The 19583-nt window shown below is 41.5% G+C and overlaps 1 protein-coding gene across 2 annotated transcripts in view; it reads right to left on the minus strand.

Annotated features, from left to right (window-relative positions):
* Positions 1 to 14773: 14773 nt before the first annotated feature.
* LOC138789658 (dipeptidase 2-like) overlaps positions 14774 to 19583 on the minus strand; it is a 38266-nt gene continuing 33456 nt past the window's right edge. For both annotated transcript variants that reach the window (XM_069968416.1, XM_069968415.1), the window contains 2 exons: positions 16734 to 16869; positions 14774 to 15113 (listed from right to left, as the gene is read on the minus strand). In XM_069968416.1, coding sequence (XP_069824517.1) covers positions 14916 to 15113; positions 16734 to 16869 — 334 coding nt within the window. In that variant the 3' untranslated portion in view covers positions 14774 to 14915. The remainder of the gene's footprint in view (positions 15114 to 16733; positions 16870 to 19583) is intronic.

The following is a 19583-nucleotide window of genomic DNA, read 5'->3' on the forward strand; positions in this document are numbered from 1 at the left end:
CCCCCCCCCCCCCTTTTTTTTTTTTTTTTTTTTTTTTTATAAAAGTTATTAAGGGAGCCTCCAAAAAGTGTTTTTCTATATATTGTACAGCACCTGCCAACTAACTTTTTATTATAAGAAATCATTTGGAGCCAGGGAACAAAATGTATACATGAGCTTAAATGGGCCCTGTCACTAAAATTTACTTTTGACATGTCGTCGGACATCAAGGAAATTCAAAGTCCAACAGCATCCACAGTGAAAGTAATCCAATTTTATTGGGCCAAGTACCATACAACATACAAGTAAATACCAGTGATTGGTTGAAACGTTGCTGAATAAAATTCGTTTACATTTTTCACTGTAGATGCTGTTATACTTTGAATTTCCTTGATGTTGTGGTTCACTGATATGGGATTCTGAATCCCCAATGTGCATCGTTTTTGACCTACTTAAAGGGAACCAATCGCGCCGAAATTGCCCCCATTGATGAGGAAACGTGCTGGTACATCACCCAGCAGGCTTCCCAAACATCCCTCTGTACCCTCCGTCCCCTCCTTTATTACCCCGTAATCTTACATTTGTGAAGTCCCGCGCCGTATGCTAATCAGCCCCAAGTAGTCACGGTGGGCTGAACTAGTCATGGTCCTGGGCATAGTTATCCGGGTCCTGGGCGGCTTCCAGCGCTAATTCAAAGACCTGCTCTCCGCCAGCGTCATCTCTGGCTTGCGTTCCACGTCGGCAGCGTTTGCGTTCCACGATGGCGGTGCGCCAACATCTTCGGTACGTCGCGCACGCGCAGTACGTCAGTGTCTTCTCCCGCCGTACTGCGCTTGCGCGGTGTGCGAAAGACTCGGCACACCACTGTCGTGGAACGCAAGCGCCGCCGATGTGGAGTGCAAGCCAGAGATGATGTTGGCGGAGCGCAGGTCTTTGAATCACGCCCCTCTGGGTGTGATTACAGCGCCGCCCAGGACCTGGATAACTACACCCAGGACCATGACTAGTTCAGCCCACCGTGACTACTTGGGGCTGATTAGCATACGGCGCGGGACTTCGCAAATGTAAGATTGCGGGGTAATAAAGGAGAGGACAGGGGGATGTTTGGGAAGCGTGCTGGATGATGTACCAGCACGTTTTCTTATCAATGGGGCAATTGCGGCCTGATTGGTTCCCTTTAAGTATCTAGTGATCTACTGGTGCTGCTGGACCCATCATTCTCTGGCATGTCATAACAGGCTATTTTAAAGTGTGTTTTGTCTTATACTCATCATGCTAGATTTGTTTTGATTTTTTTTTTTTTAAGATCAGATCATGATCATGTTAAAGGGAATTTTTTACTTCCCTGGTGGAGTGTCAACTGGCCCCAGTAACTTTTAGCTGCCAGGCACAGCTCTTTAAAAAAAAAAAAATGTAATCCTCTGTCCTCTTCTCAGCCACTCACACTTGGTTGGCAGCCTGAGCGCTGGAAACTTGATGAAAAGGCCAGCACTCAGGTTGCCAATTAAGCGTGAGTGGATGGAAAGAGGGCAGAGATGCCTAGATACTGGGAGACAGGACTGAGGATTGAAGATGTTTTTTAAATTTCCATCCCACTGGAGACTACCAGGTGTAGCCTGGGGGAGCTGTGCCTGGCAGCTATAAGGCATTGGGGCCAATTCACACTCCATCAAAGAGGCAATCGGTTCCCTTTTGGTAAAACAAATGAGCTGGTATTTCTAGTTCTAAATTGTGGGATTAAGCAGGATGTTAACCAGGCAATCACTCAGCTGACATGCTATGCGCATGTCCAGTGTAAGCACCAGTTATTTCTGAGTTTAGCCTTTAACTGTAGCATACTACACTGTATAGTACAGGCTCAGAATAAGAGACTGATATCTTCCATTTTTTAGTATTTTCAGTATTCGTATTATCTTGAGACATATGTCAGCTTTTTGGCTGTACTACTGATGACCTTACAGACACATGGCCAGATTCCAGACTTGTAGCAAAGACCATTGTGGCAAATTTCTGATTTTCTTTCATTTCAAATAACACTTAAAGGGGTATTCCAAGTTAAAACTAACTTGTTCCCTATCCACAGGGTAGATCGCATAGGGGGTGGGGTAGCTGACTTCCATACCCTCTGGCGATTCCAATATAGACCCCCAGCTCCTCTGTTTTGAATAAAACCGCGAGTACGGCCCATGACCTATGGCTCTATTCATTATGGAGCCACTGGAAACAGCACAGCACGTGGCTCTTTCGAAAAGGGGGATCCTGTAGTTAGGGGAAAAGTTGGGATGAAGTTGGAATACCTCTTTAGGCTATATTCACACTCTGCATAAACAACTGCAATTGTTCGGCATTTGAAAACAACGCCCATTGTTGTGAGTGTCAAACAATGGCCATTGTTGAAGTGAAAATTGCATTGATTTAAATGCACAACAGCCGGAAATAATTGACATGTCAATTATTTCCAAAGCTGTTACAAACAATGGCCGTTGTTCAATACATTGTGTGAACAGCGACTGTTGTTTTCATTGACTTCAACGCAACACATTTCAATATGAAGGGAAAGTCAGTTTTAATTGAAAACAAGGGCCGTTCTTGTCATAAAATAATTGTGTGAGCATAGCCTTAAGCCATATTTGTATTTTATTTTTAACTGTTCATTCTAGTTTGTAGATTAAACGTTAAAGGGAATCTGTCAGCTGTAATTCAGGTTCAAAACTACTGATGCTGTAAGTTGGTAAGAGAGGGGAAACCTGGTACCTTTCATATCCATCGGTGCTCTCAGGACGTAGAAGACTTTATTCTCCTTTGCAAAGAGTTTTTTTCTGAACTTCTGAGGGTTGTAACGCCTCCTCACTCCCCCCACCTGTCCCTCCTGTGAATTCTGCCTCCAGCTGACTTGTCCATCAAGCAAGCAGGCAGGGGTGGAGATGACCGTGGGGGAGTGAGGAGGTATTCCAGCTTGTTGGATTTCAGGAAATGGGGAAAGTCTCTTTCACTCTGGCACCAGAGCATAAAAGCGTTTTTGTATGTTATGATGGCAAAGATATACCATGTGACTCCTTGACCTAACAGTGTCAGTAGTTTGGAATGTGAACTGCAGCTGACGGATTTTACTTTAAATAAAACACTGACCTCCTGTATAGCTTAAACCCCTTTGTTAAAGTTTTACTCGGTTATGTCCTCTGTTGGTTCTTAAAGGAAACGTATTATTTGTTCCATACCTTCTAAACTACAGGCAGCATGAAACAGACTGGCTTCTTTATCACAGTGATCTATAAATTACTGTGATCCCTTTGCAGTTTCAGAGAAAATATAATTGTAGCTTCAGCAGGGAATGGGGCTAGGAGTCATTGGGACAGTCCACTGACCCTGATTGACAGATCTCTCCCTATACATAAAGAATGAGACATCTGTCAATTGGGGGGCCATTAAAACTGGCGACCAGTTCTATTTATTGAGCTGTCTTCAAACTCTATTTAGTTAGGGCGTCATGTTGGCGGAATAGGCACAGAAATTCTTTTTATGAAGTTACACACTTCATATGCTTTAATGTATAGTGTAAAACAGTATAGAAATGAAATTGTTTATATGCTTTCTCTACTGAGCAAAGTAATATTTATATTGTTTGCATCTGGCATTTCTCTGAAAGAAAAAATGTTAAAAGTTAAACCTTAATGGTAAGTAAGGAAGGCAGAGAAAATAGATAAAGAAATTGTGCATTGTCCCGATTTAAGGGACCCATTGGAGATGCCTCATCCTTTAAATTGTCATTGAGAATACTAGTTTGCCATGACATTTTTAATAAAACAATTTTTCTTTTTTTTTTTTTTGCCTTTGTCAGTGCAGTTACAAAATATCTTTAACGTGTGCAATTTACCTTAAGTTTATTTAATGTTTTGTTTTTTGTTTTCTATTAGATATGAGATGTTTATTTTGCTATGTCTTAATATAATAAACTTGCATTTTTACCACAATTATTTTTCTTGGAATATTTAAAAACAATCCTTTCAATATGACAACAAACAATATTCATGTTGTTCACATTCAGGGCTTATGTTTAACAAGCATGGTTGTAGGGTTCTGCTTAAAGTATTTTCAGGACACATTCGGCTCTGGTTAGTAGAGAACATATGTAACTATACCTCTACAAATATATCAGAAGTACACTGTCTTTGTATACATTTTGACTTACTACAGACTTGATGTGAACAGCATGAAATAGTGAAGGAAAAAGGACTATTGTGGTGAGCCCAGCATATTATACAAAAAGCAACTTTATTAGATGATCATAAAGTGCAGAGTACATAGAACGTGCAATTATTCCATAAGTGTGCAATAGAGGTGTGAATGAGTTATTAAAAAAGGTAGGGTGCTGTCGGGTAAGGTGACCCTGTTATACCCTACCTATACTAATTGAGGGACCGCTGGGTAAGGCGTCCCTCCTCCAGACTGTTTCTGGCCCTGCACTGATTCGTCATATAGAGGTATGTAGGCTGTCAAAGTATATATGTCAGATCGATGGCTTTAGTAAAATAGGCACCGATTGGTTGTGCAGTAAGGGGAGTTAGGAGACTAGGATGGTGTCTCAGGTCAGTACACAGCAATAATGACTCATAACATTCGTATATGCTATCGTATGTGCTATCTACAATTCCTGTGATATTAGGAGTGTGTAGCAAGTTTCCAGTTACTCCGACGCGTTTCCCCTCGGTGGTGTACAGAGGTTCATCAGGGAGGTATCATGGAAGTGTTTTTTTTTTTTAAACAATATTTTATTAGTGGCTTATGTAATATTTGAACATACATATTGAAAATTCATTACATATTCAAAAAGAAAGTCGGTCACAGGCAACAAAGGATTGTATGTTTACAATATCATACAGATACAATGAGCCTTTGTAATAACCTTAAAAGACATATTATATACAATACAACGTAGTCTTACCAAAAACATAGGTAGAAAAACAGTAACCTATAATATCACCTTAAAACATGGTATAGATGTCAGATATTCAAATATGCTACCAATAGAATGGAGAGAATTGTCTTTTAACAGAGAAAGGGAAAAGCTTAAGATATTTGGAGTGCTCCCAGAGTTCCCTTTTGGGCGGCCATGCAATACCAATCAGTGTCCTTAAATTGATTAATGACAGAGTCTCTCTCTTCTATAGTAAAATCATGAATTAGAAATTGTGTCCATTTGGACATAAATGTTTTTGTTGATTTTTCTTTGGTGCGCAATACATCCAAAAGTTCCCAATGAAAGATCTCCTTCAGAGCAGAGATTACCTCAGAAATGTCTGGTAGAGTATCCAGTGTCTTAATAAACATTTCAGGGAAACTAATAGTTAAATTAATTCCTTTAGAAGGAAGTAATTTAGGAGAGGGAGTAGTAGAGTCTATATCAATAAAATGAAAAAGATAACTAAGAGGGAGAAGTGGTATGGCATGGCCCCAAGTGGACAAAAGATAGAGCCGCACAGAGTCCCACAGGCCCAGGCACAATGAAACAAGTCTGCTTTAGGAAGTGAACATTTCGGGCAACTGTTTATGTGAGAAGTGTGGGAGTTGGAAAAAGGAATATTAAAGGCATATATAGCCTTGTGTATAAAGCGGAAATGTATTTCACGTAGAACCACATTAGGAGTGGCAGAATGCACTAGTTAAGATCCTCTCAATATTTGTTGGGTCAGATCCTCTGAAAAAATTACGGAGGACCATTTTAAAAAAAAAAAAATTTGTCTAGATAAATTCTTTTGAGAGCGTGATCTAAGTTCTCCATATGTATGTGATAAAGAATTATGAACCGGTGGTGTTGGGAATAGATTATCAAATTCCATATCACTTTCTGCTTCTGCTATGTCCCGTACTCTGGAAGTAAGAAATTCAATTATAGAATTGTATTGAGGTAAATGAAATGAGGACAATTTAAATTGTGTTCTGACGATATTTCATGATAAGAAAGTGTTGGAATTAGTATCCAGCAGATCCCCAACAGAAGAAACGTGCACTCTGCCACTCTGAGTAGTCCAATTTGTCTGAGTCAGGTGGGTAAAGTGGTGAATGCCAGAGGAAATCTTTTCCATAGGCAAAAGGGTAAAACATATAATTTTCGTATCGCCTTTCATCTGGCAATGGTGTCTTTAAAGATAACACTTCTTAATTTATGGGGGTAGTTCTGGTAATTTAGCATGTAGCAGGGTGGGTAAAGGCCAAGGTGCTGCTAAAGCTTTCTCAATTAAAATATTGGAGAAATATGATGTGTCCATAATCCAATCTTTAGCATGGCGAAAGAGAGCAGCTAAATTATATAATCTAATATCTGGGCATTAAGCACCACCTTTAGAAGTAGGGAGACAGAGAGTGGAATAGGCAATACGAGGTCTCTTTGATTGCCAAATAAATTTAGTGAAATATGATTGGAGTAGGGAAACGTCAGAATGTTTGAGTAAAAGGGGTATTGTTTGCATTGGATATAACAGTTTTCCAAAACACATCATTTTGATTAAGTGGGTACGGCCTAGAATTGACAATGGTAGAGATTCCCATCTCTGGAGATCTTGTTTTATTCTCTTAATTATAGGGCGATAGTTCAGGGAATATAGTGAGGAGGGAGTTCTGCCAATCTGGATTCCAAGATAAGTAATATAGGATTTAGCAATGGAGACCCCCGCAGGACCCGAAGTAGACCTCTTATGTGGAGTTAGGTAAAGAAGTTGACTTTTATGTATATTGATTCTATACCCAGAGAAGGAACCAAAAATTGTTAAGGCATCTAATACTGCCGGAACATGTAGATCTGGTTTATCTAAATATATTAAAGTATCATCAGCAAAGCATGTAACTTTGATGACTTGGGAACCAACCCGTATGCCTGAGAAAAAGTCAGAAGAAATAAGATATCTAGCAAGAGGCTCCATCGCCAAATTGAACAATAGAGGGGATAGGGGGCAACCCTGTCTGGTACCTTTTTGTAAGGGAAAACTATCTGAAAGGAAACCCAGGGTATGAATTCTAGCTTTCGGAGATGTGTATATTGTGGAAATAAAATCTTTAAATTGACCTGTGATACCAAATTTTGTTAAGGTCATGTCCAGCCACTCCCAGCTGATATTATCAAAAGCCTTTTCGGCGTCAATTGCCAACAGACCTGGAGAGTGGCTGGAACGACCCCCAGATTGGACACCAGACTGGGCCGCTAGTACCGTTCTTATATTAGTGACACCAGAACGTCCTTTTATAAAGCCAACTTGATGGCTGCCTATTAGTGATGGTAGGATGTCTGCCAATCTATTGGTCATAATCTTTGCCAACAATTTTAGGTCTAAATTTATTAAAGAGATTGGCCTGTACAAATTAGGAGATGTCGGATCCTTCCCCTGTTTGTGTAGTATTTTGATATATGCAGTATCTCCCGAGGGGAGCATGTGATGGTCAGTCAGAATAGTTTGGAAAGTAGAAAGAAGGGTGGGGGAGATGACAGAAGACATAGATTTATAAAATTCCGCACTATAGCCATCAGGGCCTGGAGCTTTGTTATTTTTAAGTGTACAGATAGTGGCAGTAATTTCCTCCAATATGACTGGGGAGTTGAGAGAATCAAGAGAAGGTGTATCAAGAGAAGGTAGAGTTAATGACTCTAGAAAGTTCTTACCAGCAGCTAGATCAAGTCTATCTTTGGAATATAGTGAGCGGTAAAATTGTTGTAAAAGTTGTGATATGACTTTAGGATCTTTTTGTATATTACCCGCTGTATCTTTGAGAGCAGGGATATGTGTAGTAGGTCTACGTCCTTTAGCAAGGTTGGCTAACATTTTCCCTGATTTATTACCATAGCGGAATAAACGGGATATGTATTTATCTCTATATATAGCATTGAGTTTTTCCTGTGCAATTTCGAAAAGCTTGTCTAGCTGCTGTCCATTTAGATTTATTGTCATCTGTAGGGGGAAGACAGGAAAAAAATGTATGTAGAGCGCAGATCTTGGGAAAGTTGAAGATAGTTTTTACGTGCTTCACGTTTCTGGGCAGCCACATAAGAAATTATTTGGCCCCTTAGAACTGCTTTTGCAGTCTCCCAGAGAAGTATTGGGGATTATGTATGTTGAGCATTGTTAGAATAGAAGTCTGACCACCATTTTTTTAATAGTTTGATAAATGATTCATCATTAGCTAAATGAGAAGGAAATCTCCAAATAATATCGGATCCCTTCTGAAAAATATCTCTTAATTGTAAACTAACAGGGGAGTGATCCGAAATTACTATATCATGAATTTCAGAGTCTTCTACTCTGCCAAGAGAGTCCGGTGACACTAAACAGTAGTCTATTCTTGACCAGGCCGTTTGGGAGTGAGAGTAAAAAGAGTATTCTCTACCATCTGGGTGTAGATGACGCCAAGAATCAGATAGGGAGGTAGAATTAAGGAAGTTGGTATTTAGGTCTCCACCAACTATTTTAAGATTATTGTCATCTTGCAGAATGAGGTTTTCCATTTAAAAAAAAAAAATCAGGTCTCTGAGTGTTGGGACCATAAACGTTATATATGCTATATTTGCCCGCTGGAGTGTCAATAAGAAGATGACATATCCTGCCTTCATCATCTTGATATTGAGATAATACCATGCAGGCTAAATTTTTATGTGTAAGAATAACTACCCCGCCTTTACGGTTAATAGCTGGTGAACCATAAACTGCACCCACCCAAAAACGTTGGGTGAAATAATCCGATTCAGCTAAATGTGTTTCTTGCAATAATACTATATCGGCCCTAAGTCTCTTAAGGTGTTTCAGTATAGAAGTCCTCTTAGATGGGGAACGTAGTCCCTTAACATTCCAAGTGATGAATTTCATACAATATTAATAGAAGAGGAGGTGTTAAGAAGAGACCCTGGAAGCACAATAACATAGTGGGTAACCCTTTCAGGCAGAAAAAGAGGATAGCATGTAGCATTTTCAGACAAACTAAAGGTGATATACCTAAGAATAAAACAGTTAACAATATAAACTAGGCAAATAAAGTGAGATGTGGACTTCACTTTTTTTCGTATTGTCCAATGTTCGGAGCATTCGCAAACTCCGCATTATGGAGAAGAAATAAAGAGAAAGAAATAACTGGTGGAGAGGTCACTTCAACCTCCGCTCCACTAAATGAGTATATATTAAAATTAAAGACATACACATCCCTACCCTCCTGAGAAATGTGTGAGTTGTCACAGGGAAGCAAATAAATAAAATAAAATAAAAGGGAGAGCCAGTATATAATGATTAGTACTTAAAGAAGTTGTACTTAAACCTAAAACCATACAAGGTGGAATTATACATATACATACATATACATGCACACACACACACATATACATATATACATACATAAATACATACTTACACATAGACACACACACCACCAAATGCATTACTACCTAGACTAAAGAAAATAATAATGTAGTAACAAGGTGTCCCTAATATAGTATTTAGTCAACATATATAGGGCTAAATAGAGAAAAAATACTCAGTTTTAATGATTAGCATAGCGTCCAACAGAATAGAGACGGCGTTCATAATCATTCCATTTTTTCTACCGTGTCAGTAGGACTATCCAAACGTCGTCTCTTGTGCTTGTCTTGAATAGGTGGAGTGAGACCCTTTACATCTTTAAGGGAAGAAATGGCTTCCTCAGGAGAACTGTAAAGAGAGGCTGAACCATCCGATTTGAAAACTTTCAGTATGGCAGGATAAAGAAGAGCAAATCGTATGAGGATTTTGTGGCCACGAATTGCAACATCAACTGTAGATTTTTTAAAGCTTTGTAAAATGTTGTTTTTATCATTATAATTCAGATACTTGACAATCACTTGTCTGGGTTTCTGTTCCTTTTGATTTGCATCTTGCTTTTGTTTCGCTGGTGGGGGTCCCACACGGTGAGCTCTTTCCACAGTAATGTGACCTGGGATACCCAAGGCTTGGGGAATTTCTAGAGAACATATAGCATGTAATTGCATGGCTGGAATGGATTCAGGTAAACCTATAATACGTAAATTGTTGCGCCTAGAGCGGTTCTCTAGATCATCAGTCTTTGTTTGCAATGAAGCTGTGACATTCATATTCTGTTGTAGTTTTATTTTTGTAGAATGTATTTCATCTTCTAACAGGCTGACTCTCTCCTGAAGTTCAGTAATCTGTGAGGTATGCGTTGCTATATCTCCCTGTATGGTTGCTAGGGAGGAAACTATAGTGGCCTCAAGAGAGGATTTTATGTCATTTAATATCATCTTGGACGCTTGAATTGCCAGTGCCTTGCAAGACATATTTAGTCCTGGTTTTATGGTGTCACAGAGGTCCGGCACTGGGGTTTGTGAGGTATGTGTTTCCTCTGTGTGTGCCTCAGCAGCAGCACCTCATGTCGGCGCCATCTTAGGTGTCCCTGTGACAGAGCTGTGAGGTAAATGAAGGAGGGCTTATGGGGAGGTGTATAACTGGTTCCCCGCTTAATGAAGTGGTGCCTCAGACTCCTCGGCACTTAGAGAAGTCAGAGGTGTGGTCCGGCAGGGCCGGTAATGTCAGGAGTCAGAGCGGGGAGCGATATTATGAGCGGAGGGTGGAGGAGCTCACTCACACTGCTGCCATCCCATACGCGCCGGAACCGTAAGTCCATCATGGAAGTCTTATTATATCATCTAATAAAGTTGCTTTTTGTATAATATGCTAGTCTTTTTTCCTTCACTATTTCTTGTTTGTAGTACAGACTTGTGAGAGCCACATATAGAATTATTCAGCCAGGTACCATCCTCCTTTCTTACTCCGTGAACAGCATGAAGTCAGATACTAGAAATATGCAACTCTAAAGAAAACCTACACCACTAGATAAAACTTATTGGGGTATTGCAAGTATGTACTGTGATCAACCTTAACAAAAGACACCCCACTCACACTGATAATTTACACACACAAATGTGGCAAACAATATTTTTATTAAATAAAAATGACAACAGGAAGGGATAAAACATTTTTTAAACAGTACAAGTTACAGAAATCTATTTAACTGTTTTAAGAGAATAAAAATCTACTGCAGCAAAGCCTCCAATTTCAAAAGGTAAATTAATGTCTCAAAGACCACAATATGTCCTTAAGTATAAATCCAATAAAATCTAAAACTTAACCTTTATTCTTATCAATAAAAAAATATATATATATATTTCCTTACCTAAACAATATACACAGTGATAATTACAAAATACAAAGTAGCGTCATCAAACCCAGATGATCTCTAAGTAAAAAGCCACTTTGCCAGCACTAGATAATAGAAGAGGCAATATACCTACGCTCGGACCGCCCTTCGTGTATGCAACCGATGTATGTGGCAGAGAGAGAGGTATAGACAACAGAGGACGATAAGCAGACGTAGATAGAGGGGTCTGTATTGCCCTAGGCTAAAAGTCCCTTGCTCTCCCTGCCCTAGGCAGAGTGATCGTACTTAAAAGTTCGGCCCCGCACAGGAACCTAATCCCTGGCTCCTATTATAACCTGCTAATTCTGAAGGGAACTAACTATCTCACTAGGCCAAGTATCCTATCTGGCTGTGTGTACTAGTGAGGTAGAATTCCTATACTAGGTATATAGCACACAACCGATGTTATTAATAAACATCCTCAACCAGTCTGCCACCTGATGTAACAAAAAGTGGCAGACTTTTATGTCTCTGATAATGCATACGCACTTAGTGATGCAGTGCCCAGTCAATTAATCACGATTCAGATAGTGACGCTGTAGGGATAGATATCTTAGAGTACCCCAGTGTGATATATATGTAGGACGTTACTCGATATGAACTCTAAGCCGTTGATTAGGCAGTTATATTCCCAAAATCCTAGGTATAAATAGATTATGAACATGCATTAATTACAGCACAGTACATTGCTGAATACATGGACACTACAGCGATACCAGCCGCGTTAATCATAGCGGAGCAGAGTCCATCATGACCACGGACATCAGTTATCTTTCCTCTATTGGGTCTCCTGACGATTTAAGGAAATGAATCGCGTTGAGACCACTTCTGTGGGGGGACAGATGAGTATATATCTATGTTACATCTGCCTCTCTTATTAGTTATTTAGTCCATTTTTTGCCAGCAGCGAAGTGTACACGCAGCCCCAATCACCAAGATATCACGGGTGAGCCCGGGCTGTCTGGGAGCAGGGCCTGGAGAGCATATTAGGCTGCGCAATCTCTGGGACACGGCAGTTTACCGTATCAGTGAGAACTGTGATTTATTTGTGTATATCTGAGAATCATGATCTATTTGTCTATCATTGAGAATCGCGGTTAATTTGTCTAGCCTGAGGTGACTGCAGGTGTACCCTTCCAGTGTCGGACTGAGTATTCCCCCCTTTGGAGTGGATAACTATAGGACATCATTGGTAGCCACTACATGTATGGGAGCTATCAGCGATACTGGATAAGGGTATTCAGCAATGTACTGTGCTGTAATTAATGCATGTTCATAATCTATTTATACCTAGGATTTTGGGAATATAACTGCCTAATCAACGGCTTACAGTACATATCGAGTAACGTCCTACATATATATCACACTGGGGTACTCTAAGATATCTATCCCTACAGCGTCACTATCTTAATCGTGATTAATTGACTGGGTACTGCATCACTAAGTGCGTATGCATTATCAGAGACATAAAAGTCTGCCACTTTTTGTTACATCAGGTGGCAGACTGGTTGAGGATGTTTATTAATAATATCGGTTGTGTGCTATATACCTAGTATAGGAATTCTACCTCACTAGTACACAATGCCAGATAGGATACTTGGCCTAGTGAGATAGTTAGTTCCCTTCAGAATTAGCAGGTTATACTAGGAGCCAGGGATTAGGTTCCTGTGCGGGGCCGTACTTTTAAGTACGATCACTCTGCCTAGGGCAGGGAGAGCAATGGACTTATAGCCTAGGGCAATACAGACCCCTCTATCTACGTCTGCTTATCGTCCTCTGTTGTCTATACCTCTCTCTCTCTGCCACATACATCGGTTGCATACACGAAGGGCGGTCCGAGTGTAGGTATATTGCCTCTTCTATTATCTAGTGCTGGCAAAGTGGCTTTTTACTTAGCGATCATCTGGGTTTGATGACGCTACTTTGTATTTTGTAATTATCACTGTGTATATTGTTTAGGTAAGGAAATATTTTTTTTTATTTTTTTTATTGATAAGAATAAAGGTTAAGTTTTAGCTTTTCTGTGATCCTATTGGTTTAAGCTTGACGATTTATCCTTTTCTGTGAATTCTTTGTTTGATAAACCCAATAAAAGATGATTGTGAAAAATTGCGCAAAATGTATCCGTACCCCCCCCCCCCCAAAAATAAAAGAATAACTCAATAGAAAGAAGCCACTAGAGTTGTAAGAGCATTTAATTAGAAGTGTACCTTTTCGTTATAACTTTAAAAATCTAAATAGTAGATGTGGTATAAAACATGTTTGCAACTTTACATTTATTTATTTACTTTAGTTCTTGGCACGGAACTTCCTCTGTTTAGACTCTTTGAAAAAAAAAAAAGTCTAAAACAGGAAGTCCTTTGTTTCCCAGGTCACAGTGCAGGCAGTCATTTGACTGACGCATTGAGCCGTTACACTCTTTATTGGCCTAGATTTCCTGCATTTGCCCCCCCCCCCCCCAACACAACACTAAAAAGCTACCTTCCTAAGACTTGAACTGGATACAAGTAAGGATAGCTTTGTTATAAAACATGATAACTTAGCTGCAGCAGACTGGCACAGAGCCTGCTCTTTTTTTTTTTTTTTTAAAGAGGCTCCACAAGTTTTGTTGCTTTATATGGCAGCTTCCTTAATGGTAAATATGCCTAGTTAAACTTGTGCCTTAATAATTACAATCAATCAGAGCAAAGAAAACTCAGGATACTGGAAAGTAATGCAGAATATCACTAGTGGGCAGAAAGTCAGTTAAATAAAAAAAACATTGCTATAAATACTATATAAAAAAATCTAGGCAAATGGAGTATAGTAAGTTTTGAAGAACTTTTGAAATTTCTTAGGTCCCGTAGACACAAAATTCTATGTCTTAATATTTGTATTCAGATCCTTTAAGTATGGCACCAATCTTTATCTGTATGTTGGCAAGAAGCACCTTGTTTGCTGTATACACAGAGTAAGGGTAGGTTCACTCTACGGAATCCATGTGGATCCCATTGCTCGTACCCGTTCGCGGCGGCGCACCTATCCGTACATGCCATAGACACCATTCTATGGCCGGGCCGATTCCGCCGAAAGAACTGACATATCTATTTTTTTCGGTGGACAGCAGAATCGGCCTGGCCATAGAATGGTGTGTACTATGTGGTTCTCAGCGCGGATTCTGTAGTGTGACCCTACCCTGATAAAATATTTAACATTTCTATTTGCAAAGCTGTTTAATTTTAAAGGGGTTGGCCACTTTATAGTAAAATTGTTCAGTGTATAGTACAGAAGCTACTGTCAGTATTGCTGACAGCAGCTCCCTGTGTACATCATAGAGGTAAAATCAGATTCACCTCCTCCAGACTGTGCTGTCCTGCTCTGTAGTAAGTCTGTCCATAAGATGTCTGACATGGAGGAGCATGTGACCATTCCCCACCCTCTCTGTCCACCACTGTGCCTGTATTTGCCAATGGAGAACACTGGAGGTGGGCATGGTCACATGGTCTTGCTTGTCAGCAATTTTATGGACAGAATCTCCGCAAAGGGCAGCCCATTCTGGAGGAGGGGAGTCTGATTTTAGCTCTGAGGTACACAGGGAGCTGCTGTCAGTAAGTGATGTGAGTACAGTTACTAATACTAAGTGGCCAACCCCTTTAAAATATTCATCAGAAGAAAAAAACTGAGTGCAGAGGTGCATACGATATGTTATACTAAATATCAATGAATAGTAATAGTTACCAAAATACAAATATACAGGATAATATACATGTCGTTAGAGTGAAAGCAGTCATACTCCATTCCTGAATGGCAGATGCAGATCCCTTTTGAATTAGATGTTGAACTGTCCGCAGATCTAACCGGCAAGAATAATCCAGCTCATCCTCTGGAATCTCTGTTTCCGAAGCAGGCAAGATTTCTAGGTCTTCTCTAACCTACAGGGTCAAATAAAAAAATGAAATAAAAAGGTAATAAAAGCACTTATACACATTTACACGGTCTACATACCATAAATTGGATCAGCAGATTGTGAACAACCCCTTAGTGCTATTACGGGTTTGGCCCAATGACAAAACTGACTTGATACTTTTTTTCTTTTTGTTTTGTTTTCTGGTATCAGAAGTTTTTAAAAAGTTAAACATAAAAGAACTACACAATGTGGTATTGTTTATAGGTCTCTAACTGCTCCCCCTGTCCAGAGACAACACATCATCTACCATTGTTTCAGGAGACTCCAATAGGAGGTCCTCCCAGGCCCCCTTAGTGATGTCACTGCTTGGCCCAGCTCCTACAGTCTACATCACCACCTCATAAACATGTAGATTTATTGGGACATTTTAGGATGTTGCCTTGTACTGCACAATGCCATAAGCAAACAGACAATGATACTGTAGTTTTTGCCGACTTGCTGTGTGGATCTACTTACATTTTTAGGCCATGTTTATGATTTGCAAGGCAGCCAGGATAGCTAGCGACTAAGTGAAAAACTGGAATGTCAGTTTTCTGCGGCCACTATTCAATGAATAGCAGCCGCAGAGAACCTGTCAGTTCACACAATGGAGAGTGCGGCACCGGTGCAGCAGTGGATTCGGGTGCACCCACATCCAAATGATCTTCAGTAACTCCGGCCATTCTGTGACCTGGCTGGTGTTATGCAAAATATGAACATGGCCTTAATATGTGGGCAGATCAAGAAGGGTAATATGCACTAACAGAATCAATTTTTGCTTACATAGGCAAAATGGAACTAGCAACCAATATTCAGATGCCACTTTATTCAAGGTACTACAAACATTGTAATTGTCTTTAAAAGGGCAAATTTCTTTTCATCCATAATACATTTTCTAAATACATGCTATATTTTGGCAGTGAAAGGTGAATATGTTTTAAGTGTCAAAAGGGTTAAAAAAAAAAAAAACTAAAATGGTCTGGTCTGATGCTTCCTGGCTGTTAATTTTTCATTTTATTCCCTTTAGTGTCATTATAGAGCCACTTTATAATACCTATGTTTACTAAGAGCTGGTGGATAGACCCAGGCAAACAATGATGTTTGCCTGGGGCTACAAGTCCCTACATATCACTGGGCCAGAACAGTGCACGGTAGCACACACAGACGTTGGCCAATCTGGTTCTATCAGTGCTGTTTTCCCTGGCCCAACCAATAGCAGTAGTCAATGGGCTACGGACCCCACTCTACTGCACAGATAACCCTCCTCTGCTTTCTGCGTGCATCAGGCTGGCTGACAAAAATGAGCCATGGGAGAACACACACAGTGCAAAAGGAGGCCTGATAATATTTCCTACATTTTGTCTCCCAACATCAGTTGCTAGAGACAGAATGACAATAGTGACAGGGACTCTACCTTGCATGTACTTTTTTCCCCCCAGCTACAGTTAAACAAATTATATTACAAAGATGCATGTTATGTCATATCCTGTCGATTAAACCAAAGTGCATTAAAAAGACAGCGTCCATTTAAGTTTGGCTTTTGTAAAACATATTTTGCTGTGTTGAAAATATTTTTATATTTATTATACACCCATTTGTCACTCACTTTTTCCACTTCCCTAAACACTCTCAAGAAATTTTCTCTCAAAACGCCTTTAATTTCTTGATCTTGCCATCCACGTCTCAGCAGTTCCTGAATCAGCAGTGGATATTTTGACACATCCTCAAGACCTTCAGGAAACCTAGGAATGTTAAAGCATTTGGACAAGGCAACTCATTAAATATTAAAAAGGTTGTCTGGCTATTAGGTATACTTATTTTTATGCTCAGCGTGCATATCCAGTCTACACAGCACATCACTGGAAGCAGGCTTGGACTGGCCCATAGGGGAGCAGGGAAATCCTCCAGTGGGACACTGAGCAGGTGGTGGGCCTTTTTGTCTAGCAGCTCCAGGATGACATATAATCCCCCAGCACTGCTGTACATGCCTAGGTCATGTACATCACCTGGTCACTCACTGCCTCTATCTAGTAACGTGGGGTTTCATCATATTATATAGAGGCATGGAGTTACTGGTGTGACAAGCAGCAGCATGTAGTGTGCAGACTCACTGTATCCCCTCTCCTCTTCCCTGGGACCCTCCACCACCTCCTTCTCTCAGGGTGCCCCCATCTGCTCTATGTGCTGTTTATGGCCCTGGAGTTGCAAAGCTGACAGTATGTGAGCTGTACGTGGTGTATTCCTGTACCAGAGGTAAACCCATACCTCCCAACTGTCCCGGATTCCGCGGGACAGTCCCGTTTTCGGGGTGCTGTCCCGCGGTCCCGGAACAGCACCCAGTGTCCCGCATTATACGTGGCCCCACCGAAAAAAAACAATAAACCAGTAACTCACCTGTCCGCCGGTCCCAGCAGCTCCTCTCCCGGCAGAGCGCGCACTCCCGTCCTCCGGGGCGGGGAGCAGGGTATACAGACACTGACTGTACCGGAAGTGACCTGCAGCTTCTGTCATGAATTACTTCCGGCACAGTCAGTGTCTGTATACCCCGCTGCCCGCCCCGGAGGATGACGGGAGTGCGCGCTCTCTGCCGGGAGAAGAGATGCTGGGACCGGCGGACAGGTGAGTTACTGGTTTATTGTTTTTTTTGGTGGAACCACACAAATGGGAGGATTGGCTACTATTTGGGGGGATTGGCTACTATTTGGGGAGCTATATGGGGGGATTGGCTAATATGTGGGGCACTATATGGGGGGCATTGGCTACTATGTGGGCACTATATGGGGAATTGGCTACTATGTGGGCACTATATGGGGGATTGGCTGCTATGTAGGGCACTATATGGGGGATTGGCTACTATGTGGGCACTATATGTGGGATTGGCTACTATGTGGGACACTATATGGGGGCATTGGCTGCTATGTGGGCACTATATGGGGGATTGGCTACTATGTGGGGCACTATATGCGGGCATTGGCTGCTATGTGGGGCATTGGCTACTATGTGGGCACTATGTGGGATTGGCTACTATGTGGGCACTATATGGGGGCATTGGATACTATGTGGGTTATATATGGGGGCATTGGCTACTATGTGGGCACTATATTAGGGGGATTGGATACTATGTGGGCACTATATGGGGCATTGACTACTATGTGGGGCACTCTGGGGGATTGGCTACTATGTGGGGCACTCTATGGGGGATTGGCTACTATGTTGGGCACTATATGGGGATTGGGCACTATGTGGGGCACTATATGGGGGATTGGCTACTATGTGGGGCACTATATGGGGATTGGCTACTATGTGGGGCACTATATGGGGGGCATTGGCTACTATGTGGGCACTATATGGGGGATTGGCTACTATGTGGGGCACTATATGGGGGCACTGGCTACTATGTGGGGCACTATATGGGGGATTGGATACTATGTGGGGCATATATGGGGGCATTGGCTACTATGTGGGCACTATATTAGGGGGATTGGATACTATGTGGGCACTATATGGGGCATTGGCTACTATGTGGGGCACTCTATGGGGGATTGGCTACTATGTGGGGCACTCTATGGGGGATTGGCTACTATGTGGGGCACTCTATGGGGGATTGGCTACTATGTGGGGCACTATATGGGGGGATTGGCTACTATGTGGGGCACTATATGGGGGCATAGGCTACTATGTGGGGCACTATGTGGGGGATTGGCTACTATGTGGGGCACTTTATGGGGCATTGGATACTATGTGGGGCACTATGTGGGGGATTGGATACTATGTGTGGCACTATTGGGGGATTGGATACTATGTGGGGCACTATAATGGGGGATTGGATACTATATATGGCATTTTGGAGGGGATTGGATACTGTATAGGGCACTATTCAGTCAGCAGCATGTGGTGACTGTAGGGGAGTGACTATGGAGGGTTGCTATGGGGGCGTGGCTATGGAGGGTTGCTATGGGGGCGTGGCTATGGGGACCACGGCGCACATGTCCCTCTTTGCTCTTTGCAAAAGTTGGGAGGTATGGGTAAATCTGTGTGGACATGAAGTATGTATTTCTCGTGCGTCTTATTGGGGGACACAGATACCATGGGTATAGGCTGCTGCCACTAGGAGGCGCTGACACTAAGAAAGAAACAAAGGAAGTGACTCCTCCTGAGCAGGATATACCCGCCCACAGGCACTGAGGTAAACCAGTTTAGCTTAGTGTCAGTAGGAGGCAGACACAGGTCTGGGTTCTCCAGACCAGTTTCTTCCTTTATGTTTAGTTAGTTAGATTTTCTTTTTCCTTCTAGGTTCTATGGATTCTTGGGCACGGTGGGTAATCTAGACCCACCCTGATCCCCTCACTATGCGACCAGGGAACAGACCATAAATATAGATGGACTGTCTACCCTCGGTTGCCACCGGCCGGCAACGTGACACCAGGGCCCCAGATCAGTCTGACTGTCTGGTCGC

This window comes from Dendropsophus ebraccatus, chromosome 4 (genome assembly GCF_027789765.1).
Source record: "Dendropsophus ebraccatus isolate aDenEbr1 chromosome 4, aDenEbr1.pat, whole genome shotgun sequence".
Lineage (NCBI taxonomy): Eukaryota > Metazoa > Chordata > Amphibia > Anura > Hylidae > Dendropsophus > Dendropsophus ebraccatus.